Genomic DNA, 27,588 nt, shown 5'->3' on the forward strand with positions numbered 1-27,588 from the left:
TTTACTAATACGAAAGGCACATTTTTATTATCATCTGAAGGATAACATTTAATAAATCTTATGAGCGACAGTATGCTGCCTTGCAGAGGAAAGTCTCGTATTCCAGAGCTGGCCACTCCATCTATGCGCCACCGTCGCCATATGGGGACAACGTTATGGAGGGGCTTATATGGGACCTCCTGTCAATGGTAAACAAAGCGGCAACAGTGGCAGAGCAAAACGAAAGAACAGCACTTTAACAGAACAGGATACAATAACTGAGCAAGCATAAATACATTGCATGAGAGTAAAACGATTGCAAATAAACTTTAATAAATGGTCGGGTTTTACGTGTCAGAACCACAATTTGATTACGAGGCTCACCGTGTAGTGGACGAATCCGGATTAATTTTGACCACCCTGGGCTCTTTGTGCACCTAAACTTAAGTACCGATCGGTGCTTCCTTTTTTAAAATCCTATTTTATTTTGCCACATCGAAATGAGGCCATCACCGTGCACGATCGGACCCGCGACCTCAAGCTTAGCAGGGAGTTGGCATAACTAGTAAGCTACCGCAACGGGTTGCAGACAAAAATGATAAACTGCAAGTGATAAACAAGCAACAATTCTACAGAATCTTTATAAGCTGCATAAAATTCGCAATGCGATTTGGGAAAGCTGTTGTGAATTAGATGCAGGTGAAAGTATACAGTTTTTAGTATTTCGTTTTTTAGCAGCATCTAAGATGGTTGGTAATATGGTTCCGAAGGAATGATTGATAAATTTTACAACAGTTGTGTTTCAAAATTAGAATGATACAAAATGAAGCTTGTATACTACATTATAACCTATGCAAAAGTCAACTTCGTGCTCGAATCTCGTGCTCACTTTTTTTCAAGGGAGGACTTCAGAATAAAGTGTTCTGGAGGGTAATTATTTGCCTCGTCAAAAAAAAAAAAGAAGAAGAAACCTGCAATCTTGTAGTTGCAAAATTCACCACATATAATATATTATTAACCTGCTTGATGGTCTCAGAAGGTGGGCAAAAGATAGGAGAGAAACAAGCAACAGAAGTGCTGTATAGTTCCACATCTGTTCTTGTTTTCTATGCTTGCTTTTTTCATAACTCGCTCAGCTTTCTGTCATTCTAAATTATAAACCTGTAACCACAAATTGACATTGCTATTGAAAGAACTGTATGTTAACATTTGTAAGGCTTGGTTGCACGTAATTTGTTATCAGTGAAGACACATTGGCTTATTCTCTAGATTAGACAATAGTTCGAATGCATAGAGGTGTAATACCATAAAATAAGTGTATGACTGCCGAAAAAGTTGTGTGCTTTTATGTGCGTTCTCATGCCAAAAGCTAGTTTCTTTTTATATTGTAAAGTCTGACCTTAAATAGGAATCTACTTGTTAACCTATGCATTCTTATCCACAGTGTGGTATGTTTACTCTTCACCAACTAAATTAGTGCATACATGGCTCCACTCATGTGCGTAGTGAGTCCAGGGCCATGACACCATGCTCCAAAACAAGAGGTCAATTGCAGTGGTACTCCAGACCATGAGAAAGTCGGTCACATGAAGAAACACTGGAGGTGCTTTTCATGCGTCTCCTGTATACATGTATGGTTTAATGTATGCAGTGTTATTTCTCCTGTAGCGCACTTCAAATTGATGGCAACATAACATTTGAAACCTATGAACCAATTTAAAAAAAAATGCACCCTCCATTAAATGTTTAAAAATATCTTTAGGTGTGTGCAAAATTCAGTATTTCGAATACTGTTTATTCGATTTGAGAATTCATTAGTCTAAATTGTAGAATATTTGTTCCTGTTCGAATATTAGGAATAGCAACATTTATTAGAGCTCTGTGGGAGGATCACTGATGAAAGTGGAGGCTTTTCCTAAAGACGCTTCTGCAGGACAGCCACAAGTGCCATAGATAGGCAGCAGTTCCTCAGTGAATGCAGCCAACTTACAGACACGTGCGGTCAAACAATATGAATGCCTCGCCTTTAGGTGACCTATATGGTTGTTGTCTTGATTTAGGCAAATTTGTCTTTGTTTGGCCAGTGTCATCCTGGTCACATTCGTTCAAACCAGCGTTCAGTGCTGTGGTATTATAATTGGCTCCTTCAATGAGCACAACAATATGTGTGCATCCAGTGACATGTTGTTTCTCTTGTTTTCTTATGGTCATTCCCAATGTGCACAACATAGCTGAAAGAAGTTTATTGCTTAAAAGCTTCTCATTTGACTGGATTTCCAGTTTGGCATCACATGCACATATCGAGTAACGTAAATAACCATTTTTAACCAGACGGACTCTATGGAAACATTATACTTCACTTTGTTGAGGTGGGAAAATATTCAGTATTTGATACAATATGCGGACATAATTTTTCTTGAATATTCATATTCATATCAGAATGTTCAGCAATTGGATACCCTTACAATTTTTATTTCATAACATCTTAGCTATGTACCAGTCTTCGTCATGAAATAGGTGGTCTGACACTGTCGCGTAGGCCATTACTGTAGAGAACATTACAGACTTACTCGAATCACCTCCAAGTGTACACAGGTGGTTCTGTCAAATTAGACAAAGATTGCTGCGCAGCTGCATCCTATATTCGCTCTCTGAGATGTGCGTGGTCTGGCCGTCTGGACTGTACAGCTTCGTCGACAGTCCTTGAAGGCATGGCAATAGCTGCTGCTCTGCGCAAACTAAAGATGTTGCCTCCACAAAATGTGGTCCTCATTATAAACTCAAGGGCCGCATGGCAACAAATGTACCGTGGCCTACCGTCCAAGTTCCCACACAAATCACTAGCCCTCATGAAAGAAATCGACAACAAAGGCTTCATGGTAAAGATTCAGTGGATTCCCTCCCACATTGGCATTGCTGGCAAAGAAAAAGCTGATGCTCTTGTATGCACCGTACTCCGTCGTCCTCCCAAAGTCAAGGGCCCAAAGAGCAATCAAGCTAAGAAATCTGACTTTTGAAATCACTTTAGGTCACTTTGGTTTCCACCACATCAGCCACACATAACCAATAGATTTCGTCAAGAGGAAGCCTGACTCTATATCATATAAGGACAGGATCTGCCAGTACACCTGCATGGTTATTTAAGACGGGGTGCACCAGTTCTCCGAACTGTACGACATGCAACCAGACAGGGGACATTGTACATTTTCTGTAGTCATACCATAAATTCCGAGACGAAAGGGACGCCGTCCTGAAAAATCTTCAACAAAGGGACCTTCCACATATGTGCCTGCAATGCCTTGTGTTCCCCGAAGTACCAGTTATAGACCGCAAAGAAACTTCATGTCTGCTTATCGGATAAGAGGGACTGGTCTGATGGAAATGTGGTGAAACACCACAGTGATGTTATAAGAGACGCTTGCACAGAGCAGTTGCCGGCCTTGATCGCCAGGCTAAACCCACCTGTTGCTACATCACCACCACCATAGGTAAGGGTGCTCTTGCTATGTGTTCATTCCAAAAAAATAAACAAGTTACTACTTTACAATTGGCAATGTATCATGAAACAAGTGCTTTTCTTAACAAGGTGATTAAGCGGAAGATTTTGAGCAGTGAGAAAGCAGGGCTTGTTTACGAACAGTAGTTGCACACCACTGCAACTAAGTGTTCAGAGCAAATGATGGAACAAGCAGTGATGGAACAGAAAATACAGAGCAGTTGGACAGGTCAGTGACCGAAGTTGTAATTCTCACACATAGTCATTACCACAGCTTTTGCAGCAAATACAATGTACAGGGTGTTTTTTAGTGAGATTAGCATTCTTTGGCAAAATCACACATTTTTTCGTATGTCTCTCTGTATCTAACCTCTTTCAAGCCCACTTAGAACATTGGGTATGTGCCGAAATAGGCAACACGGGCCATGTGTGACTGGGTAAGTGACACTAGTTATTTGAATGTCCTTGGACAATCCTCTAGGATGGCTTTGTGCCACTGGGTAGGAGGCTCTATAGACAAGCAGAACATGAGGCACGAAGTGAAGAAGTCTGCAACAGAAAATTGAAGAAGCAGGCTACAGAGAAGTGAAATGGTTGGCATCAAATGAGCCGAGTGTAGAGAAAGAAGTCAACTGAGCAGAATTGGATGAGACATTGCATTCAGGAAGGAGCGTCGAGGTACGGAGAAGTGAATATGATGCCAGTAACGTAAAATTGAAGTTGGCCACACAGAAGTGAAGAACTTGACAAATACAGGTGCTGCTGCATTGCTTCAATGCTAATTGCATTAACGTTAACGTTCATAATGAGATGGGTTCTGCCAGAATTTTTAGATATCAACTGCAGCAGACAGCACTATGCTAGTCCTTGAGCTATATTACTCGAAGTGGTGAACATTACTTGCATGAGAAATCAAAACGAATAATCCGCTAATTACGTTACGGCACATGTTGCATTTTATGAAGTGTAACCTGTGGGTTTGCAAGGTGCATCTACTTGAAACGAATACAGTGGACTTCCACTAATTTGACTCCACTTCATTTTCTTCTTGGTTCATTTTATCTCAACTGAGTAATTAGGGTAGATCCTTCTGATCATTGAGTGATGCATTTAAGTACTCCATGTAAAGAGTATACAGTAGAACCTGGTTCATACGTCTTGGAAAAAAAAAATGCGAGAAAAACGTACTAACCGGAAAAATGTACGATCTGAATAACAACAAAAAATTCTAGACTTAACTATTGTTGACATCTACGTAATGCGAAGCTTTGCGTAGATCATTGCGGCACGGGATGCCAATGCGCGTGGAGCTGGTGGTGTTCCGGTGGCCCGATACGCATTTTCTTGTTTTCCTATTGCATGGTGTTTTAAGAGGGCGACGGGAAACTGTAACGAAATCGAGCAGGGTGGCGACGCAGGGTACCACCGAAGAGAAACACAATGCCCACATCACGCCGCCGGCAGCAGGGAACGGCAGAGCATTTGTATTATCGCCTACTAAAATCGTGCAGTACGCTACCTATGGCACTACGCACCTCACACTGTAATAGAGATAAGTGAAGATGCTTATCGCAATAGATTTGGCTGCGATAGCTGTGAATGCAGCGTGCAACGACCCCGGAAGAGATTTGCTGGTACCCAAACGAGAAACTGAGTGCTTGCCGGCGTTTTCACGTGAGACGGGCGGCCAAGTATTGCGGTGAAGCTAAATACTGTTATTGATCGCACACGCCTCGTGCATTTCCTTGTTTACATGGGCTCTAGCGGCTGGAAAACGTATCATACGATCACAGTTTGGCAACATACTGAACGTTGGTGGCGAATGAGCCAGTAAAAAATGAGCGTAACTCTATTGGGTAATTCTTTCTATTCTCGATTGCGAACGTTGGCATCCGACAAAATGTACGTAACAGGAACATATCAACGAGGTTCTATTGTAATTTATTTTAAGGTTTTAAAACTGTGCATTGCTACCGATCGCAGCGGCGCTGTTTGCCAGAGTTTTCAGCTGCCCCCACACCATTGACCTAGTTAGCCCAATTGACTATCCGATTGGCTACCCAGGTTGGGTGCTCGATAATTTAGCTTTATGGTGGACAAATGTTGATCATAATAGTGGGAATGTTGGTTAATTTGTTTCTATAAAAAATGAACAGAAGGAGAATACACGACAGTTTATCACTACATATGCGCACTTCTGGCACACAGCAAGCGTCATCTGCTTGTGTTACAAAATTTTCCAGGTTGACGCGAGCTGCGCGGTGAATGTTGGTCTCGAGCTTTCTTTTTTGCGACCACCATGGATCGCCCTTGTTACATTGTGGGCTGTAAACTTAACAGTTAGCTACGTGTCAAGCTGAGACATCATGTTGCTCTACAAGGCAACATGCAAATTGAGTGGCTGCAGCACATCAGGCTGTCGGTATCCAACCAGCACCAGCATCTACGCGGTTCCTGCCGTCACTTCCCGCTGGAGGATTACTACCACGATAGGGTTTTAGCTTGTTCAGGTATTTGGGTAAACGCAAGCACAAGTGGATGGGCGTTTTACTGGTTAAGCGGAAGTGCAAATGTGAACGGCCTGCACGGGGCAGCCAACTAGCGGGGACGACCAAATATGATGTGATTAGCAACAACAAAGGACAAGCACACCTAGAAACCAAGTATTCAGCATGCATGTTGGTGATTTTCTTTCGCTCAATTTCTTTTATTTTACAGTCATTGGACAAGAGTTCCCATGAATAACTTTGCACTGCAAGTGGGATAACCAACTGCGCAAAGTCAAATTAATACCCTGCCTTTCCTTCCTCTCTTTTCTCTGCATCGAAGTTCAAAAAGTATTAACTCCTATTCAAAATCAAGAGGTGGGCTGTGAGATGGAATATCATACTGTGGTATAAAAGTTTAAAACATGGATAAAGTGCCTCAGAAAGGCTGGTCAAAGTTTTAATAGGAGGACCTATCTTCATCAAAGGCAGCCTTGTCATCCTCGGCAGGCTAGTTTTAACAGGTTAGTACAGTGACGTCACATGTGGTCGTTGTCTGCTGGCTGTAAAGTTGCTTTATACAATAAACAGCTCACAGATGTCTTTGCACAGATGTCTGTGACTTCAACAAAGCCTATTGCTTACAGCACACACTTACAGTATGATAAGCACACTGCTTCATTAAAAGAGCCAAAGCTAACATGTTTATGGCTTATTGGAACTCATTATGAAAGACGTCAAGTACCCTCGAAATTAGCAGTGCCAGGAGCGAAAGTGTGGACAATACAGGCAGGATGGATAGTTGAGCTAGTTGGTATTTCGTCACCAAAAAACTAGGCCACTGGAGCGATGAAACATGAAAGAGGACACATACAAACACTTAAATGTGTTCGCTTCATGTTTTTGTTCCCAGCACTCTGTGAGCGCCATACAAAATTTAATGATCCAACTTTTTGTTCATAAGTCAACAAGAATGAGTGTTTGGTAATATGTGGCACCATCTTTGTTGTAATCATGTGGACATTTGGCATCAACAGACAGCATAATCCAGTCACCAGTATACTAAACAAAATGGCGGCACACAATTTCTTGTTCTGTCAATGTGAGTAATACATTATCTGGTGAAAGAGCAAATTACAGCCATAGAAATTTATAAGAGGTTTCAGCTTGCATATGGTGACATGTTAGAGAGCTTGAGCAGTGTGTGAAGGTGGGTCTGGCATAATAAATGTGGCCAGACCAGTAATCGCGATTAAAGTTGGAATGGTCACCCTCAGACAGCCATGAGTGAAGGCAGTAAGGAAACCGCTGATGCACTCGTCAGAGAAAACGGGCAAGTAGCAATAGCCAAAATAGCAAGAATGTTTGAAATGGGGCAAAATTCAGTTTGGGAGAGGATTGAAAGCCCAGGTTACAGGTAAATAAATGCTTCTTGGTACGCGCAAATGGTGCACAGTCACTCAGAACACGATAAATGACCTACAGGAAAAGTCGCTTTGCAGTATGTAATGCCTGCCCTCACATTTGTCCCTTAATAGAGAGAATCACATAAATGGAAGAGAAATGCTTCTACACTTGCTTCAAATGCGAGGCCAAGAATGTGGGACTCCGTGATATATCGGCAATCCGTGAAGCAGTGTAACACTCTCTACAATGCTGGAATGGAGTTCTATTGGAGGGGTACCTTCAAAGTTCCCATTTGGTAGGAAACAAAATTATGCAGACGAATGGAGGCTATGTGGGAAAATGAATGAATGTATGAAAGATAGAGACAAAATTCTGCTTCATTAATGTAGTGTAATAATATTTTTTTAATTGTTGCTTTTGGCTGTGTCCTTCATAGGTTCTGAATGACAGCACAGGTGCTGTGATAAAGCATTTTAAAACTGGCCATGTACATAAATAAAAACGTGTTTGCACAACCAATGTATTGCACCTGTCCAATGCAGGCTATAGGCACACCATACAAAGAGATGTAGTTTTTGCATAGCTTCCGTGGTATCCTGCTTTTGCACCTGGTGTTTTTACACGTACAAGTCTTTTGAAAAGCAAATTTCTTGTTTTGCTGGACCTTTGTCATCTATGGACACCGCAACACAAAAATTCCATGAATGAGGTTCACAAACATCACCCTTGCAAATGTAAACTTCGAAAGTTACTTGAACATTCAGGTTCCGCTCAATACAGCGTTCACGCAGTGTCAATTCAGCAGTGGCTTGCATTGCAGGTTGCAGTGTTCCTGCAGGCAGAGGAGTTTGCGTCCACACATGTTGACTGGAATGAACTTTCCATCGGTTTGGAGCTCCAGTAGCTAGGCCAACTGGAGGCTCAAACCTAAGACACATGTGGCCTCCGGGTGATAGTGTTACACTGAACACGCGCTTTCCGTCACTCACACTTTCTTCACTCAAACCATCACAGTCAGTGACGTGAGGAGCAGCAATGGCAAGCACTTCAATGGAACCAGAGTCTAGGTCAACAACCTTGATGCAATGATTATTTGTATCTGCAATGTACATTTTGCCTCCAAACGTGCACAAACCTCCAGGTTCATTAAACTTTGCTGATTGTGAATGCGATTCAGATAGAGTTTTACCACTTGCACCTCCAACAAATGTTTTGCACAATCGCTTTTCCACGTCCACTTCTCGTATCTTGTGGTTGTAGCTATCGGCCACATAAAGCTTTCCTTTAGCAGTGTTCCAGGCAACACCGAGGGGGTGCTGAAGCTTTGCATCTAAGGCTACACCATCTGCATCCCCAAAGCAGAACAGGTCCTGTGGAAGTAAAGTTCACAAGAATAGAAGATGGGGTGAGTTGGTTGGGTGACATCATTGAAATATAGTGAAAATATATGAACAAGACACTTGAAAGGGACACCTCTCGCTTTTATTTTCTGAGGTCAAGTTGCTTCTCAGATTTAAGCACCAGCACTGCTCTTAAATGTCTGGTAGTAGAAGCATTGATAGGTTTACAGACACTTGCATTGTAGCAAGCCATTTGTTTTACTGCACAAAAAAGGTATAGCATAGTTAGACTCTGCAGGTAATCTACAGCATTGTGTACTCAAGTTATGACTTTTTTGAGCTCAACCTCAACCTTGAGCTCAATTAGTGTTGGGGCATGTGCACTGCTCTGTTTTGGAGACGATGTCTTAGCGAGTTACTAGCACATTTCATTATTGGGTATCTGGGTTTCTAGCCTTTTGCGTGAATGGATCGTGGAGGTTGTGCAGTCTGAAAATGTGGCCCGATCGCAAAGATAGTGCATAAAAAAAAAATTTACATTGTCCTCCTCCTACTCTCCTCATGCAAGGGATGATGAACCAGAGTGTTGCACGCAGTGACTTCACCCCATTCTGACCCAAACTTGGAACACATTAGCTTTGATCGCCATCGACTAGAGGCTGAATCACCTTTCAACTTTCTTCCTGATTTTTATGCATTCATGCCAATGGAAGTAAACTCACTGTTGCCAGTCAGCAATTGCATCATGTCCCTTTTTCGTGTGTTGTCCAAGAATTTGTGCTGTTTTCTAAACATAAGGCTAGCATTCAGTCAAAAAACAAGTACATGGTAGCTTACCGTAGGATCAAGGCTTCCGCCAACAACATTTTTAACCGTCCCGTCCTTCAGCGACAGCACTCTTATGGATGAACTCTCACTGTCTGCAATGTACAGAGAGCAGGGTGGCTGAAAACAAAGCCCTGATGGCTGGGCAAATGTTGCTCTGAGAGGATAGCTGTTATTTCTGTTCCCTTCAGCACCGCTTCCAGCAATACACACACATGTGCCTGCACTGCAAGTCCTGGAAAGCAAAAGTAAAGTTGAGTGGGCACACCATATGTAGTGTTATACCCCAGTCAGATGGGCAAATTTACTGACACTTCGAGTGAGTGCACTTTGGCAATAACATTACTCGCAGGCTGTCAGATGGAAACATTTAGTGACACTTGCTGTGGAGTGCACTTGCCAGTGAACGTGTTTAAAGAACTCCCTTCGCTGTGTTGAAGTGTATAGTCTGAACAACAATGTGTCAAGAATAAATAAATAAATGCTCACGGCAGAGTCGGCACTAATCCTATACCACTTTTTCATGATTTCAAATGTTACGAGCTTCCTTGTGTCATGAATGAAGCCCCCTCCCCCCCCCCTCAAAAAAAAGAAAGAAAGCTTGAAACGTTAATGCTTGCTGGATTCCACAATTCTGACCTTGTGGATTTTGGATATGTCCCTTGCTTGTATTGGCTCAAAACAAATAGGTGTGTTGATGGGATTACAGCATTTCTATTTTTGATGGCGGCAGTTTTTGTACAGAAACATCTTTGTGTAATAAAACAGTAACCATTTCTAAAACTCAAAATGCCGAGAGTGACATCAACCCTTATGGCTTCATAGATTGTCACTGTCATTGATCCCAAATGGCACTTAGTTTTTCTGTCTAGCACCATGCCGCCAAAGTGACACTCAGCGAGGCGAAGTGCACTCGCTCGAAATGTCACTAAATATGTTCATCTGATTTCTGCACTACAAAAGAAGCAAAAAGTCAACTTGCCGTTTTCCAAATAGCACTTCATCTTGAAGGAAGAAGGCCCAGATCTGATGCAAGCCAGCCATGGCAATGAACACTATGTCGTCCACTAAACAGATGTCCCATGGTGAGTTGAGCGGTTGCTGTTGTCCTAGGTGGCCTCCCACGGTGTCTTCCCCTTGTTGCCCTGTCCCAGCCAAAGTGCTCACTGTGCTATTCTCAAGGTTGACCTCACGGATGGCATGGTTCCCAGTGTCAGCAACAAGAATGAAGTGAGGATCTCGCCACTGAACACCATTTGGTTCATTGAACAGCGTGCAATCTAGAGGACCATCTTGATAACCAGGCTCGGAGCCTCCCACCACCTGAAGCACCTTGCCACTATGATCCGTGATGACGATGCGATGATGACCAGTATCTGCAATGATAAGTCTTGTCTCAGTGGCACACGTTTTGGCTGGAAAGCGTAACATCCCTGTGGGAAGAACACCCGGGGCCAATGGCAATGAGGTCAGAGACGAAGGAAGGAAGTGGGCCATTGCCACCCGACAGAAGGGTATCAAAAGCTGAATCGCCCCTTCACCCACAAGAAACAGCAGAGCCTGTCCTGATGGTCCAAGGACAACTAATGTGGGCCAACAGTTGATCTTCAAACGTTTCCAAAGAGAGCTTTGGGCATCGTTTACTACTGGGTGAATGATGCCAAGGCGCATTAGGGCTTTGCTGACATTGCCTAGCTCCTTCTCATGGTCAAACTTTGCCGAGTGCACCCCAACCACCAGGAGACCAGAGTGGACGGGGAATTCTTCCTCGAGATGTTTCACTATGGGCAGTATGTGCTGGCAGTTTATGCAGCAGAATGTGAAGAAGTCCAGCACGACGACCCGGCCACGCAGGTCGGAGGCCACCAAAGGTCGTGATGTGTTTATCCACTCCGAATCTGGAAAAATACAGGAATTGGCTGTATTTTCCCGGTATTTCCCATGGCATGCATTGTGGGTTACATTCAGTTGCTATATTACTTATCGCTGCTTGTAATGCTGCAGTCAATAGATCAATCTAAATCTGGCATCAACCAATACACACAAAGCTACAGCATTATCAGTGATGCTCCGTGCAGGAGTTCAATGCAGAAATTTCCTTTTTTGGGGAATTTCGGCCACACTTTTAGACGACAGGGAGTCTTTGCGATATTACAGGGAATTTTAAGATTGGTGAACTAAATATTAGAATTATGCCTGTGAGCAAGCCATCACTTTGATAACCGACAGCACATATTTTTCAATGCACGGGCAAAACTAGGAGTTGGTCAGCTTCAAGTTCTAATAGTCTTTGTTGTGAGTGTGCTGTTGAGTACATGTGAGCTGCAGTTTGTTGCATCAATATTGCATAAGGTAACCTCCTCATAATCGATAAAGAGCTGCGAGTCACCAGTACTAGTTGATGCTAGAGTGCTGTCTACACAGAAGATATGTTGGGAACCGAGATTATAAAATGCCGCTATAGCAATTCAGTCCTCAATACATTGCTGTCCAACCGAAACGTTGAAAAAACTGCAAGGGTTTGAACATGACTTCACAGACAGTTGCCAAGACACATTGGTGTGTGTGTGTGTGTTTAACCTAGTCGTGTAGGCTGTTCGACGCGGCGTCACTTTAATTCTGGCTGCAGAGTCGAAACTCGGCAGAAGAACGTGCGTAGTGTACTGTGTTCTACTTTAGCCTTTAGATTTGTCCTGTTGCTCTTCCTTTCCTCTTTCCTCCCCTCCTTCCTAGCTTCCATTTCTGTGTTGCTGTCACCTCCCTTCAGAAGAGTAGGCAGGCGTTGTGCCCCTTCCGGTGGCAGTTGCCAGCCTGCTCCTCGCTTTCCCTTTCCTGTTAACTCTGTATATGTGTTCAAAACAAATAATAATAATAATAATAACAATAATATGTGCAGGGAAATTTATGTGGATTTTCTTATAGCACTGCAAGGGAAATTGGCGCAAATAGAGAATTTCCGTGCACAGGAATGGGAATTCTTCTGCAAGGTATGGAACATCACTACATTTCATTTTGAAATGCAGCGCGAGAAGACCTGGCACATTCTGAACATAGACACATACATTACAGTTCGAAATGGTAATCTCCAGTTTTACTGAAGGCATTGCTGCTCAGTATATAGTTGCGCTGTCATTACCTTCGGTGCTATATATTTGCTATATATAGTGCATGCTGAATGTGTTACCCGTTTCACATCGACACAAAGCACGATCCAGCAAGCCAACTTCAATATAGTCATAAACTTTATTATCGGTCCTGGGAGTGATGGGTTCTGCGAGCCCACCAGATGGCCCTCTAGTAAAACACCTGTAGTTTCCGGTTCATCTAAACAGCTTCTCTTTCTCTCTCTCTCTGTTTAACACGAGCAGGATTCTCAGCAACTCCGGGATAGGCGTGCCCCTGTTAGGAATGTGTTGCACAGTCTAATCGATCACGAGCATTTGGTTTTGCCGTGTTATCAACCACCTCCGAGCTTGTCGTACACGAGAGACAGGTTACAAATGACAGATTCGTTTAACCAGAAGCAAGAACAGCATAACTTGCCCGTTCCCAAGTCGGCGACGATGAAAGGATCGTCGGAACTTGACACTTCGGCTATATATCTTGCGGCGATTTCATTTCGCTTGCATTCTTCTGCCGCGTAGAACTGATTTTCAAACTCTTCCTGGCTGTTTCGAAGCTTGACCAATGATGTTGGATAATCGTCGCACGTTTCCATGGTTTGAACGGGACACACCCCGCGTGTAACAAGACGGGACGACCACCAGCAACAAGTGAACACGGCGTTTGGGTAGAGCACGGACAAACTGCTCCAAGCATTCAAAGCACGGTGTAAGAAAAGGTGTTCCGACGACGCGGTTGGTGAGAAACGCGTCTCATTGTTCGTGGCCTCCGCGATCAGCTCTGGCGACGCGCAACGGCGCGCTGCCGGAGCTGATCACGGAGGCCACGCCATGGTTGGTGGTGGTTCACGTCTGCATCGCTGCACAGCAGCACACGTTAAAAGGCAGAACCAGCGGAAAATTTGAACGTGTAAGCACCTGTAACTGTATGCAAAGTGCGTTGAAAAAAATTAAAACAAATTTTTTTCACTGTTCCTGTCCTCCACTATAATCATTCAAATCCCTCAGGCGCCGTAACAGACGATGAATCCCGCAGCTCGGTCGCCGACAAGTGCTGCGGGCAGACGATACGCTCTTAGTTTAGCAATGTTCAAGATTGAGCAACCTTTCGTCGTCGTTGTCGGTAAGCGCTTAAAAATTCAGACGAACAGTCAGAATCGCAAGAGAGTGAAGAGGGGTCAATATCTCGGGCTGCGACGTTGCCTGGTGAAGACTGATTGCAGGCAAGGAGTGATGCGCACCGACTGCAACAGCAGGTTTTGCCTGTACGAAGACAGTTTCCATATTACGTGAAAAGAGTCGAACGCATGGTTCGTAGGATGCTCTCGAACGTGGAGACCAAGTCTTGCGACTACGGATGTGAGAAGCACCTCGACCCGGTGTACGTCACAAGTACAAAGGAAAACAGTGCACATTAAAATTTAGAAGCTTGTTGGTAAGGCTTCATTATGGGGATACAGCGCCATAAAAATAAAAAATACTGACAGGACAGGTGCTGTCCTGTTGATCTTTCTTGTCTCGCCTTTCTTTCTTTTTTTAAGTTTTTGCACTGTCTCCGTAATGAAGCAGTCCACGGTAAATTTGTTATTGCGACACGTCCGGAGGAGCAAATTTGAGAAATATGGCTAAGCTAAGGTGCAAGTTAAAGAAGCCCATGTTGCGCTGCGATGTTGGCAACCAAAAACCCTGAATTTATTTTTTCGACGCTTAGTACGCTCGTTGATACCACGTATTCCACGGCAGCATGGTTTATGAGGAATTAGCTGTCAATTTGTGGCTTCTAGAATTTTGAACTTCTGCATAGATTCTGTATGTGAAACGGCTATGCATCATTTTTCTTTTGAGTATAAACAGTGAAGTATATGAACGTTAACTTACTTTACTAGGTGAAGGCGCTTCTATTTATACAGAAACTAATCGTATGCAGCGTTCCTCAGAACCCTGCTTCGTAAGAAATGAAAGCGAGAACGCTGCGTATTGTGACAAATAGCGATGGTTGGTTCATGCAGAAGTAACGATGGTAAATTAGGTTACTAGCGGATTCAGCAAAAGACGAACTGTGACTGCCGCACTGAGAGAAATATTATGCACTTTTGTTCAGAAAAGGTAGCCAAGCGTATCAACAATTAGAAATCACATTTTAAGATATAGCAACGTAAAGACAGTGGCTTAAGGTTTATCGTTAAATACAGTAGTAGGCACTCTAACAGCAGGCTGAAAAGCGGGCTGCCAGCAATGTGACCAGGCAATATCTGCATCCCGGCCATCACCACCCCCGGACACCAGCCCTGTAGTCGCATGCGCCGCCTAGCGGCGCCCCAACATTAGTGAGACGCGCCGCGAGCTTCCGTAGGAGCACCGAGCATCTGTTCCTCTTACACCGTCTTTCAAATTTTACATGCAAACGAAAGTCTGCCGAGCACGCTGCTCTGCTGCTACGCAGCGGTACTTTTCACCTTTCTTTTATTGCGATAGCAATTATATGGACACTCCAGGCGCGTTTCAACCGTCGCCGTGAGGTTCCGCATAAGTGAAAGCTTGTGAGGGCGAGCCGGCAAGCCCGGTTCAAACTCGCGTGCGCGAGCGAGGAACGCGGCCCGGAGGCGTGCCCTCTCCTGCGGCTGCCACGGTGCCTCGATGTCCTCGCCCGCGCCTCCGTACACAGCGGAGACAACCGCGGCGTCTACTACGACATTGGCCACGGGAATCGCGGACGCCGTCGGGAAGCGTTGCCGGCGCTCGTGTGCCTTGAGAGCGATCTGCGACGTGGCTGAAGTACGCGCCCGCGCGGGCCTCGGCTTTAAAGCCATGCGCGATGTTTGCAGAGTGCGTGTAGTGCCGGTAGCTTCGCATGCGCTGTGCTTTCGACGTTTCGTTTGCGCTGAAGCGAGACATGCATAAAGGCCAATTTGCTTACTGCTGCCACAATAGCTCACTCTAGAATTTTCACATGAAGTTTCCGCGCTCATCAAGCGAGACGTGTTCATCCTTACCTGTCCACGTGTGACAACGTTCTGGTTAATTTAGTTAACAGACGTTAAAGGGCTATTTCGTTTGAATCCATGATAGAATGTGTAAACGTAACTGAACAAGGACATACAAAGAAGCAGACACACAAAGTGTCGGTGAGTCGGTTTCTTTCTATGTCCTCGTTGAGTCACGCTTGCACATTTTATCATTGTTAATTTAGTTAGTAAGCGAATGTTTACAAGTTTATACGGCTGATAAAACTACTATCCTTACTTCGTACAGCTATCTACTAATTTGCTTTCGAAATCGGTGCTTCGCCTTTCGGGCAGAACTGCAATTCTTTGTTTCTTTCTTTCTACCATATCATAATGTTGCGCAGCCTGGAAAACCGACAAATGTAAGTAAAAAAATATATATACAACTGCAGTGCCCAAAGGTGCATGACGGATTGACCAGTCCACGTCATTCCTCACTAGTTATGGCCTTCGAGATTATTAACGCCACTAATTGGCATCGAAAATCGCAACGACCACATTCTAAAATAGCACGCTTGGCATTATTTCCACTGTGTGGCAGCACATGTTACAAATGCCAAAGGAAGTAATTTTTAGGTTGTAAATGTAGGTCGTGCACAAAGCTTTAAACATCTATGATGTGGTTGTTTATAGACAAATCTTGAAAAATGTGTAAATTAATGGGCAGTAAAGGCAGCTAACTCCTATTCTGCTATATAGGATGTTCAAAAGTTGAAACTTCCTGGAAACTGGTGAAAACGAAATCGCTCGTATAAGAGATGCAACACAGTGCCAGTGGTGGAAGTGGTTCCAGGACTACGGAGCGGCGCCAATGCACGAAAAACAGGGTAAATAAATGTCAATAACTTTTTGTTATTCGGGGCGTTGTCGTGCAGTCTCGAAGCCCCTTTGGTCACAAGCACCCTTTTGCAGCTTGTATGAAAGCGTCTGTACATGCACAAACTTAAATAGTGCCCGTATAAAGCTTTTTTTTTTGTGATCACCAGCTGACATTACTGAACAAAAGCGATGTATAAGCAAGATCTTTGACTAACTTGTGCGATTTTTCAAGAATAGACATCAAAACATATTTCCCAATAAAAAAAAGACTGAAAATGGTGCTTAGTGTTTTTCATATTAGGATAGCATTCTAGCATTGCTATTGAAGCTCCAGGTATGTGGTAAATAACGTGAACTCAAGTAAACCCAACTCAAATGTATGCAATCTTCCTTTTGGTCCAGGAATGCAGTGCTGACCTGCAAAAATGAAATTTATTGTCGCCACTGATCTGCACACGCCATGGAGTGCAAATAATAGTTATGGCTTCTGGTCTCACCCACCATCTGGACAAGGAAACTCTTCCGAGAGTTCAGCATACGCTACTGCAACGTATACGAGTTCTTGGAAAGATTTATAGAACTACCCTTCAGGTGTAGGCCTGCTTATCATTCTTTTTTTCATTCACTATTCATCAGTCTCACAGTGAGATCCAAGACTGAATGTACATAAGAGTTTGTTTCTAACACTGCTTTGATTTCAGCCAACATTTTGATCATTCTCCCTGGCTTCTTTCCTTTTAAGCAAGAAATTTTGTAGTTCAGTCCTTGGGCAGTAGGGAGAATAGTGGAAAGAGGTCTATGGTGTAATTGAATAGACTGTTCCAAATACCAGCAGCCGCTTCAAATTGCAGTAAAACTGTGCATAAGGCAAGAAATTGAGATCTCAAACAACAGATGTTGCAGCACCGTCACCAACACTGGGCCCGCAGTACTTGTACGTTGAGGGCAAATATTGGCACAGAGAGGAATAAATTACGACACTTTATTCACTAAAAGCTTATCACAGCCAAGGGACTACAGGTGGCATCCCTATCAAGCGTCCATGCTAGATATAGGAAATTAACGCTGTTCACAAGTTCGTACAAAACCACAATAAAGCACACTGGAGTGGAAGAACAAATATGACAAAGCACACACAAGATGAACACTAAGTTGTGGGTGTGCCAGTAAATGACTTTGATGTACAAGCTTTCTGGCCGATGCATCTGTGGCGCTTGACTGCAAGCTAAGGCCTTTGTACGGGCCATCGAATAAAATTGATAGTCACTTCGAATGTGATAGGTTATCTTGTTTTGTTCCTTCATCACGGCACACAGTAACGGCAGCTACAACAGCTACCCCACAAAGCAAAAACACACACAACATCCTTTGGCACACAGGGTTGACTCTAGGGTTCAGAGCGAGTGCTCGACAGCTGAATGCAAGCTGAAGCCTCACTCGACCCTCACTCAAACTTGTCTTTCAAGACAAACCAGACAAATTGTGACCTGCAAAGGGACAGAGTTCACATACTGAAAGTGAGAAAACAAATGAATGTGAAAACAGCACTCTCAAAACAGCAAATAGTGAATGAAATACTCAGAACAAACTCGGGTAGGTTTAATGCAAGCCACATAGGAAAGGCATTGTGCAGTAAACACGGCAAAATAGAGTTGCAGTATAAACACTTCTTTACCTAGTAAAAGAAAACTTGGCACTATCATGGCACATTTGGCTGTTAGGGATGCTAGAGACCAAACAAATCAATTTCGACTGGTAAAGTGCACTCTCAAAACTCAAATTTGCACATACTTGGTAGAAAAAGGTCAAATATCAGCAATGAAAATTGTAGTCCACACACAAACCATGGAACAAAATGACATCGATAGGTCATCAGAGATATAATGGAATTTTTTGCATATTTGGGCCTGTTCATGCTTAGCAAAAGTTTCCAGAAGCTCTGAAGCTAGGTCATTGCATACTTCTGAATGCCCTGAAATCGCCCTTTACTAGTAAATTACTGGCTTCGAGCAAATGATGTCTCCATCTGTGATGTCCATGAGAGCGTGTGTGTGGATTTTCAAGTCTAATTCCCATATCCTTTCTGGTTTACCAAGTTCCTGCGCGAAGGGAGCGTAGGGGACTAATAACATAATAACGAATAACGAGCCAGCCACCAGCATCGCCAGGCACGACAACACTGCAACCATGCGCTGCTCACAACTGCTGACACATTTGGTATTCAAGATGTTCTGTCTACCGTTCGAGCTTAACATTATGAATTTTTTCAGCATCCTTTTATTAAAGATTGCGGGTTGCCACTGCTGAAATGAAAAATCTCTAATTCACAAAGAGCTATCAATGTTATCTGCCCTGAAAATGATGCAAAGGGCAAAGCTGGTCATGATGAACCAGAGCCAGCGTAAAGCGCTCTACCTGAACTGAATATCAACTTGAGTTCTGCTTAACCTGCCTACTGGAAATTTGGTTGACTTGGAGTAAATCCCCCACATACAGCACTTACCATATATAGCTAGAGATCAAGTGATTGCATACTAAGGCTACCTGACAAAACAACATACCTTTCAATCAATAAAAATTTGGCAATGGTAGACTGTGTCTAGCAAAAAAGTTGGTACAACACCTGTAACTATCTTTCATTCCAATGAAAGAATGGAAGAAAAAAATACTTCTAAAGAAAAACATCTACTAAAGCTTCACTTGTTCATACATAGCCTTGCATCTGAAATAACACTATGTTGTGTAATATGGCACTGACATTGGGAGGTCTCGGACATCAAATGCGCACTTCAATGGGGATCTCACGTACGAAGAATTAGAGAGAGATCCTGAAGCTTCACATAAAATGCAGAACTCCGAGACAAGATGTCATTCTTGGAGCTATGAACACAAGCAACCGTAAGCAGTAGGAAGAAAATTCTTAAATGCAAAAGATAAATGATTGTTGGACGAAGAGGGCTCAAGATGGCTCAGTCTTTACACACAACAGGCTACAAACACACCAGTTATTTGCTAGTTAAGTAGTATTGAAAGGTTAGAAGTGTTGAGACAATATCACTCCCCCAGTGGCTACATCTATTTAAACAAGACATAATTAGTTGTGGTCATGCCACCTCGTTAACGAAAGCTTGCACATTTGAAACATTTCAGTATGACCTGCTAGTCATAACTCTGCTCGCATGAGGACTACAGCAGAGTTTTTAAATTTCAGAAATTCGAACATGCAATCTAGTGCACTGCTGTAAAATATCATGGCCACTGTAGTAGATCAAGATAAGTAAATCTAACATCAAAAGTTCCATGTACATTCCCGCAAAAGCCTTAAAAAGAAACAGCTAAAGTGACAATACGAAGCCTCTTGTGCCGCTCACCAGTTGGCGAGCAGTAATTGCGTGCAAGCCTGGCATCCTGTCTGAACAACTGGTGGCATGTTCACTGTTATCGTGCACAAGTAAGACTGCAGTTTGCAATTGTCAGAAAAAGGCACATGGGTTTCATGGCTGCTTTTTCTACAGCTAAACTACTAAGCTCTTGCGTTTGTTTTTCTAGCTCCTCCTATTTCGGAGAGCTGCTCAAGTCGATAGTGCCATGTTGGCATGCTGTACCTAACAAAGCAGTGTGATGTCAAATTTGCAGCCTCTGTTCTTAATGGCATGTTATTGACTTTAGGAAGTTGGGGTTATTGCTTTTTACTTAGTTTTCCTCAGGGCCAAGCAGAGTCTGGTATGTCCTTAGCATCAAGTTGGCCAGCCAAGAAAAGTAATTGGGAATTGCAGCGCAAAAATATATATATATATATATACATAAAGCAATGTAGGTGCCCAAGGAAGGGTTTCCTCAAGTTACCCAAATGATTTCTTAATTCCACCTCAATGCAAATTTCTTTCTTTTTTCCTTTTAATCCTCAGCAAGCTGGGTCCACAAAGTTTAACTTGAAAGTGATTGGGGCTTGAGTTCAGTAGCATTTGTTATTTGTTGAAACTATACCAAACCTCAATTTTGCATTGTTTCGAAAAGACAATTGCCTAGTTCAATATCAAACAGGGATAAGAATGACAATCAATGCCTGCCTCCACCAATTTGCCCCAGTTATAACTTTCTGAAATTGCCTGTGAAATATGCTAATGCACAGGAAATATGCACTACAACCATTATTTTTTGTGTCGGAACATAAACAGCTTGGATACCCTTTCATGGATGAAATTAAATCTTGCACGCAAGGCACAGTAAGTAAAGTGTTGAAATTACTTAAGCCAGGAAATGTGCTTGCACATAGCAGTCAGACACATTCGATGTTGAAGTGAATGATCAACTAGCTTGCAATGAGGGTTTGGCTGCAATAGAAATAAAAGACAAACTTTGAACTCACAAATGGCTATATTGCAATACAGGTAAAACACACTGATAGTTATTTTCTGACATGAAAGTTAGCCAAAGCTCTCCCAAATGTGCAAAGAAAAGTAGGAAGTAGCACAGGGAAAAAGAGCAATCAACTTAAATGAATCGGCCATCTTGTATTTCAGTTTCGTCAGAATGCCATGGCATGCAGGCTCCATAAGGACATGCAGCGGCACCAAAGGACAAGAATTTTGATTACCTCTTTACAGAAAAATTTGTTGGGGCCATCACAGCGCAGAACAGTATTATCTAACTACTATCAACCCACACATCATAGGTTATCATTCGGAAAGTGAGAGGCAGGACTAATTCACAATGGAGTACAAAACTTAAACTGCTGTGGATAAAACAAGAGAGGCAGAAATTATGATATAAAGAATAACTCTACATATAAAAGATGTGCTTTCACTTTCAACAGCATGCAAGAATGAGGCCACATGTATCTGTCTTGTATCGCTCACTTTGCAAACAGAATTTTTTTTTTTTTAATAAATGCATGTACTCGGACACATACTGTCATGGATAAATATAACACGAACAAGTTAGGGCTAACTGGAATGCGTTCTCTCGTCTCCGCTTTTGCCACTTTGATGTCGGCACAACTTCAGCTTGCACGGCTAGCTTGGAGCCTCCACCACCCTCGGCAACCGGGTATACAGCGGCGCGAAACCGCACTCTCTCCAGAGTTATTACTTGTGAGAGCTGTCCTACTTTATACTTTCCCGCTAGTGTTTCATTTGTCCGTGACAGTGTGCCTAGAAAGAAAGGTAATTGAAGCGTACCATAGTGTTACAGCTGCAATTACATACACCCAGAAATAAAAGCGTTAGTCACCTTGTATACGTTGCTGTTGCACACTAACATGCAAAACCTCGAGTGTTGCCATTTTGCATGTGCTATATGCCAATGTGGTATGATAAATCGGTTAGAAAAATATCCTCCCAAGATATGGTAAGCAAATTAGGTTCCAATGCAATTATCAGACTTTTCTTCGTTCAGCAAAACTTTCAATTATAATGACAGCAATGCAGTGAATACTGGAAAGGCACTTCTAAGATGTTTAAGTTTTTATGGCAGTGTTTGCTTACGTTATAGAAAAATGTTTGTTGGGTGCCTTTGAAAAAATATTCCATATTTCGAAATACAATTTGCCAAAAACGTTTACAAAGACAGGCACTGCAAATAGTGCTGCCTTTCTTTTTCGCTCTCCCCCCCCCCCCCACCCCCTATGATTTCACTGAAGCATCATTTAATACCAGCTAGAATAGACTAAATGCTTTGTGCAAATTTGCTGAAAGCATATTTTTGCCATTACAGAAAATTCTGCTAAGTTCAACAGCAAGTTTGCTAAAATGACAGTGGGCTTCAACCATGTCAACAGAAACATATTTCAAACATGTTTATAGTTTCAAGCTGGGATGCACATCTTTTTCACCAGGACTGTGTACGACCCCTGCGAGGTAAGCAGCACAAGAAAAAGAAAATGTTCACAACAATGACAGTTATTGTCATAAAAGAAAAGTGTACCCAACAGGGTGCTACACCTTTGAGAGTGCTAGAGTAATATGGTTAACTGGCCACCTGAGGGTTACTTTTACCTTTGAGTGGAACATCAGTGCTGCAGGTTACTGCGGGAATAGCCGTTTGTTCACATGATGTCAGCGACTCATCCTGTCAGCACAAATGCTAGATGTGTAACATTAAAAACAAAGCTCACAGAAAAGGTGTCTGTCAAGTTCTTCGTTCACATCTACTCCCCTGTATTGCCAGTCAGAGAAAATGGAAAGCAATATTTTGAAAACTGATTGATCACTGCAGTGATGGAGCAATACACACAGGCGCTAATTCTTCCGAGAGGGCATTGATGCTAATGTCATTGCCAGCCATACTTTGTATATGAAGCATAGATGGCACAGAAGCTTATCGCTTGTGTTCAGCATCAGCTGTGCAGCATGAAATCTGCAGTCTTGCATGAAGTGCAGATTGCAGAGATGTACCAAATGCACCTCCATTTTCTATTAGATGACAGACAGTAGTACTGAACAGACTACAAAATGATGTCTCGTTTGAAGACATACAATACCAAACGCCTACATTGCTTCACAACACTGACATGTTCGATTTGGCAACTTTGCTTCTGATATGCTTATCAGGAGTACTGATGCTTTTAATTCTTGCCTTTCTTGCATGGTGACGTGCATATTTAATGTTCATGGCAAAAGAAAGACAGGAAAAAAGAGCACTAAGGAGGTACGAGGAACAGGAAGTGGTAGAAAAGTAGAATGCTATGCACTTTCTGTTGTCGCAAAACCTCGGTAAAGTGCGAAATGGAGTGCAATACAGAACAGTCAGAGCACCTGTCTGCCTTCCTCTCGGACATGACCTTACTTCTGCTGTTGCAGGCAAATTAGTCAAGCATTTAGTTTCGTGTACCCTCAACAAAGACATGCCAGGAACAACACATCTGAGTCATTTGCGATGCCGGCTACCCTCCAGCAAGAGAGAAATGCGTGGCCCCTGTCTAGGCCATCGTAGGGCTGGAAGACAGGACGTTCTGGGTTTCAGCTGCACGTACGAAGGGAAACGTGGCACAGCCAACCTTCCTTCTTTCCAAGACCGACTAGTGCTGCAGCGGGTTGGCGCAGTCAACTCCGCGCATGAGCCGCAGGGCCTTGCGGAAGGCCGTGGTACGGCGCCAGGGCATGATGAGCAAAGGGGCCAGACTGCCGTTTTCGGCACGCAGCCCCATGAGCAGCAGCTGTCCCTTGAGCGGGCCGCAACAGCGTTCGAAGTCTGGCGCCTTGAGGACAGGGCGCCGAAGCTGACGTCGTGGCAGGCCCTGGCGCAGCTTGAGCAGCTTTGAGCGCTTGCACTGCAGCTGAGATCCCTGAAGGCGCTTCACCCGGGCACGCACCACTGTTGTCACAAAATGGAAGAAAGTCGGGACAATTTTGCAGAATGCAAATGAGTAGTTGCAGAGGCACGGCATGAGGTGTTATATGTGTCCATACTTCCTTTTTGACTGTTTTCCTTGGGCTACATTTACCTTAATCATGCAATATGAACTCAACCAGACTGTCAGTTATGTACTGGTGAGCCAAAGCAAAACACAAAATGGAAAAGACAAAATAGAACATATACTTTTGTTTTCACACAAGTCATGTGTGCAAAAACAGTACAGTTTATTTTTGCCACTGAGCAGCTAATTTTTCTTTCCAGTCAGCGCTTTATTTAGGCCTAGTGAAAGAACAGTATAGCTGCAGCGAAATGTGGCCAGAAATGGCATCAGTGAAAAGAAAAACTTTCCCGGAAACCTGGGTGCACAGTCACACACATCTTATGGTGTGGGTTCGCAAGTTTGACTCCACACTGCAGCAGCAGCATAGTCCAATTAGGACTGAATGCAAAAATGCTTCCTTGTGATGCACATATTAAAGAACATCTGATGTTGAGAGTTCATCTGGAGCTGTCCACTGTGGCATTCTTCAATCCGTTGTGCAGATTCAGAATATAAAGCCCTATCGGTGCAATTCACAGCCTGAAACTTCAAAGTTCACTGTGGAGTTTGCACACCAAATCACAAATTGCACATGTAAAACTGCATGCAAAGGTGCTCTGGACTGATGGGGCTATGTTTACGAGTGATTGCGGACACAAAACAGCCTCTTTGCTAAGCATGTCTTGTCATTTGTCCTGTGTGTCACTTACAAGCCATCTAAATTCCTTTTCAAAGAAGAGCATGCAAGACTCATGTCAGCCTCATCTGTTTCCTCAAACCCTTGCAGTATGACAAGAATCTTTCATAAAGTTTGCAAGAAAATTTAACCAATGCGCATACAAACTAGTGTGCCATGTCATTCCCAAGCACTGAAACAAGGGGACAAATATAGATGCACTTACAACCAGATGGATTGCAAGTTCATTGCACATACATATTTTCTTGCATACTGGTATGTATTGCTAGTGGGCAAAATGATGTCGCTAAATTTGTGACAATTTGTAGTTGACTACCAAAGAAACCTTGAATTTGAAACTGATAGTGCAAAAACTGTTATATCAACGTTATCCATGCTTTTGAAATTAACACAAATGTCAAACAAATTGGTATTTCTTTTCTAATCGATTTGTTGAGCACTATGGTCACATGATTAACCAACTAGTTTGACAATCATTCGCTGTTTCAAGAATTGAGTAAATACATTGTAAAACCCTTTAAATGCCACCCATCACACGCAGCGTGGCAATGGTTTTGAGACAACTTGCAGCAAGAGTGCAGATTGTTCCCGTTTAAAAGGTTTTGCACTTAAAGCAAGGGCAAAAGCACAATAACAGTACCACAGTTACCTTATTTAAAGCAAAAGTTAACCAGCTGTTCTGTACAACCTAACAAGATGTTTGAAAAAAAGTATATACCTGAAAGAATACCTAAATTATGCACACTAGCAAAGCTGTTGGAACGCAGTTAAAGAAGATCATGTGAAACACTCTGAGAATGGAAACAATACGCCCATCTGTCACTATACATTAGAAAAGGCTGGTGACAGATGCACACCTTCAATCAATCATTCTGTAGAAAACTGACAAAGAGGCTCTCATTCTTTCCTATCCTTCAGCTACATGAGCCATAACTGCCAGCTGTGTCACATTATATTGATAAATGGCAACGAAAACTGTCGAGTCTCCCTTATACAAACGGCTCAGCAACTTAGTGCTCAAATGTGAGCTCTCGTCTACCTAAAGAAGCATCATTTCTCGACGGCATCAAAACACTGCAAAGCTAAACTGCTGAGCAGACCCCACGTTACGAAACATCCTTGCCAGCTTTGTCATCGCGTGACGTCATCCTAGGGCACGAACGCGCTCCATCGAAACACACGTGGACGATTTGCAGGCGGCGATAGCAAACCGACAAATAAGCGCACCGAAATCGTGAGCGCGTGCGCATTTATTAGAGACAGGTTCGAAAGCGGGGTAAACCCACCGAAGTCGGCGCGGCAGTAGTTGTCCACGAGCGACTCCGTCGTGTTGGCCTGTTGGCAAGCCCTGCAGGCGACCGACGCCGAGGCCTCGCTTGCTGCAGCGGCGCTCTGCACACCGATGCACATGTCATTGTCCAGGGGAAACTTGTCGCAGCGGACCATGTCCGGCCACGGGTAGCCGTAGTGTGCCATGGTGGACTCACATCCCCTGCGAACGGCCTCGCACAGGCTTCGGCAGGGAAAGATGGGCCGCTCCAGACAGACGGGCGAGAATAGCGAGCACAGGAAGAGCTGAGTGTCCGGATGGCAGCGCCGGTTCACCAGCTGCACCCAGGAGCGCGCCTGCTGTTGAACCTCCGCCATGCTGTCGTGTTCGAGCAGGTTGGGCAGTCGCATGCGCGTGTAGCCGATGCCGCGACACAGCGTCAGGTTGGCCGGTATCTCGAGGCAGGTGGGCTGCGCTAGCCGTCCGGCCCAGTCGAACCCGTCCAAGCCGGCCGCCGACGCCGCTGCCGCTACGGCGAGCAGCGCCGGCAACAGGAGCGGGACAAACCCCATCCTGCTGCCCCCTCCACGGATGATGCTGCCGCCGCGCCCAGCTGCTGCTGATGCAGCTCCCCGCCGCGGCACCGGCGCGCCGCCAGCGGTTCTCCGGTCCCGTCGCTGGAGAAACACAGGGGCGAGCGAAAGCCGTTGCCGCGCGGACGCTGATGCCGAATCTGTCGCGCACGCACGGCAACCTTGGGAAGAATCCTGCGCACCCCACCGCACCACCTCCCGCCGTCGTCGCACCCGCCACCGACTTCCCCCGCCTGCCACCCACCAGTCCCAAACAACCGCACCCTCGCGTCCTCGCCGTTCGTTGGCGGTTTGCGCGTCGTCTGCTCCGCTCTTCTCCCCGTCCGTCGTCTGCTACCGCAGCCGAGATGTCTGTCAACGCACTCGCGTGTCGCGTCGAGACGGCGGAGTGCCTCCTCGCTTCGGGCCGCGGCCTACACGCCACCGCCTCTCTTTACCGTGCGATGACTCCACACGCCTTTCGAAAAGGCGAGCGAGTGCGCCGCCACAAGCAGAAAGAAGCAAGCAACACGAACGCGAGCGTGTCCGCTGAGAGACGAGACGCTTTTATCGCCACCCCCACCCACCTCCCCGCCCCTCCGCAGGCGTGCGTCGCACGTTCGTTGCTCGAGCGCGGCGCAACCAACCTCGTCGCCGAGGGGGGGCGATAGATAGGAGGGTGGCCGGCGCGTGCAGGCACGCAGAGATCGAACAAGCGCGGCAAGAAAAAAATATCCGCGAGGAGGGCGCAATCAGAGACTCGGGGAATGCAGACAGACCCTCCGCCCCCTTGTTAGAAGAGTTAAAAAAGTAATACTGAAAGAGAAGAGTATTAATTGGCTACTGAGGTGGAGGCGCGCTGCACGTGCGTAACGTCCTCGACATCCCAATGCCCCTCCCCCAGCACGGTTCGCGTAGCTCATCCCTCGCGTCCCATAGAACGGCGCTCTATTGAGGCACGGACGTTATTGTTGACATTTGAGGCTTGCACTCCTACGAAAACAAGATTATTATTTTTGTTTTGTTCTTTAGCCGTAAACCGGTGCCCAGGCAGTGACCGATACAGTAGTCAGCGCACCGAAACGTTAGCTGTAGTCAAGCTCCTTATATTTAGACCCCTAGACAGAGTGGCTATAAGGGACACGCTCAGTTGCACACCTCTTCTTTGTAGTCC

At 44.3% G+C, this 27,588-nt stretch overlaps 2 protein-coding genes across 2 annotated transcripts; both read right to left on the bottom strand.

Annotated features, from left to right (window-relative positions):
- On the bottom strand, positions 1-14,145 carry LOC126539150 (NHL repeat-containing protein 2). Its single transcript, XM_050185897.3, has 4 exons — positions 13,077-14,145; positions 10,516-11,431; positions 9,546-9,768; positions 1-8,738 (listed from the first exon to the last, which is right to left on the bottom strand). Exons 1-4 carry the CDS (start codon positions 13,249-13,251, stop codon positions 7,986-7,988), a joined length of 2,067 nt encoding a protein of 688 aa, XP_050041854.1. The 5' UTR covers positions 13,252-14,145; the 3' UTR covers positions 1-7,985.
- Positions 14,146-17,447: 3,302 nt separating this feature from the next.
- On the bottom strand, positions 17,448-26,947 carry LOC126539152 (secreted frizzled-related protein 5-like). Its single transcript, XM_050185898.2, has 2 exons — positions 25,859-26,947; positions 17,448-23,793 (listed from the first exon to the last, which is right to left on the bottom strand). The coding sequence occupies exons 1-2, from the start codon at positions 26,412-26,414 to the stop codon at positions 23,498-23,500; spliced, it is 852 nt and encodes a 283-aa protein (XP_050041855.1). The 5' UTR covers positions 26,415-26,947; the 3' UTR covers positions 17,448-23,497.
- Positions 26,948-27,588: the final 641 nt, after the last annotated feature.

This window comes from Dermacentor andersoni, chromosome 11 (genome assembly GCF_023375885.2).
Source record: "Dermacentor andersoni chromosome 11, qqDerAnde1_hic_scaffold, whole genome shotgun sequence".
Lineage (NCBI taxonomy): Eukaryota > Metazoa > Arthropoda > Arachnida > Ixodida > Ixodidae > Dermacentor > Dermacentor andersoni.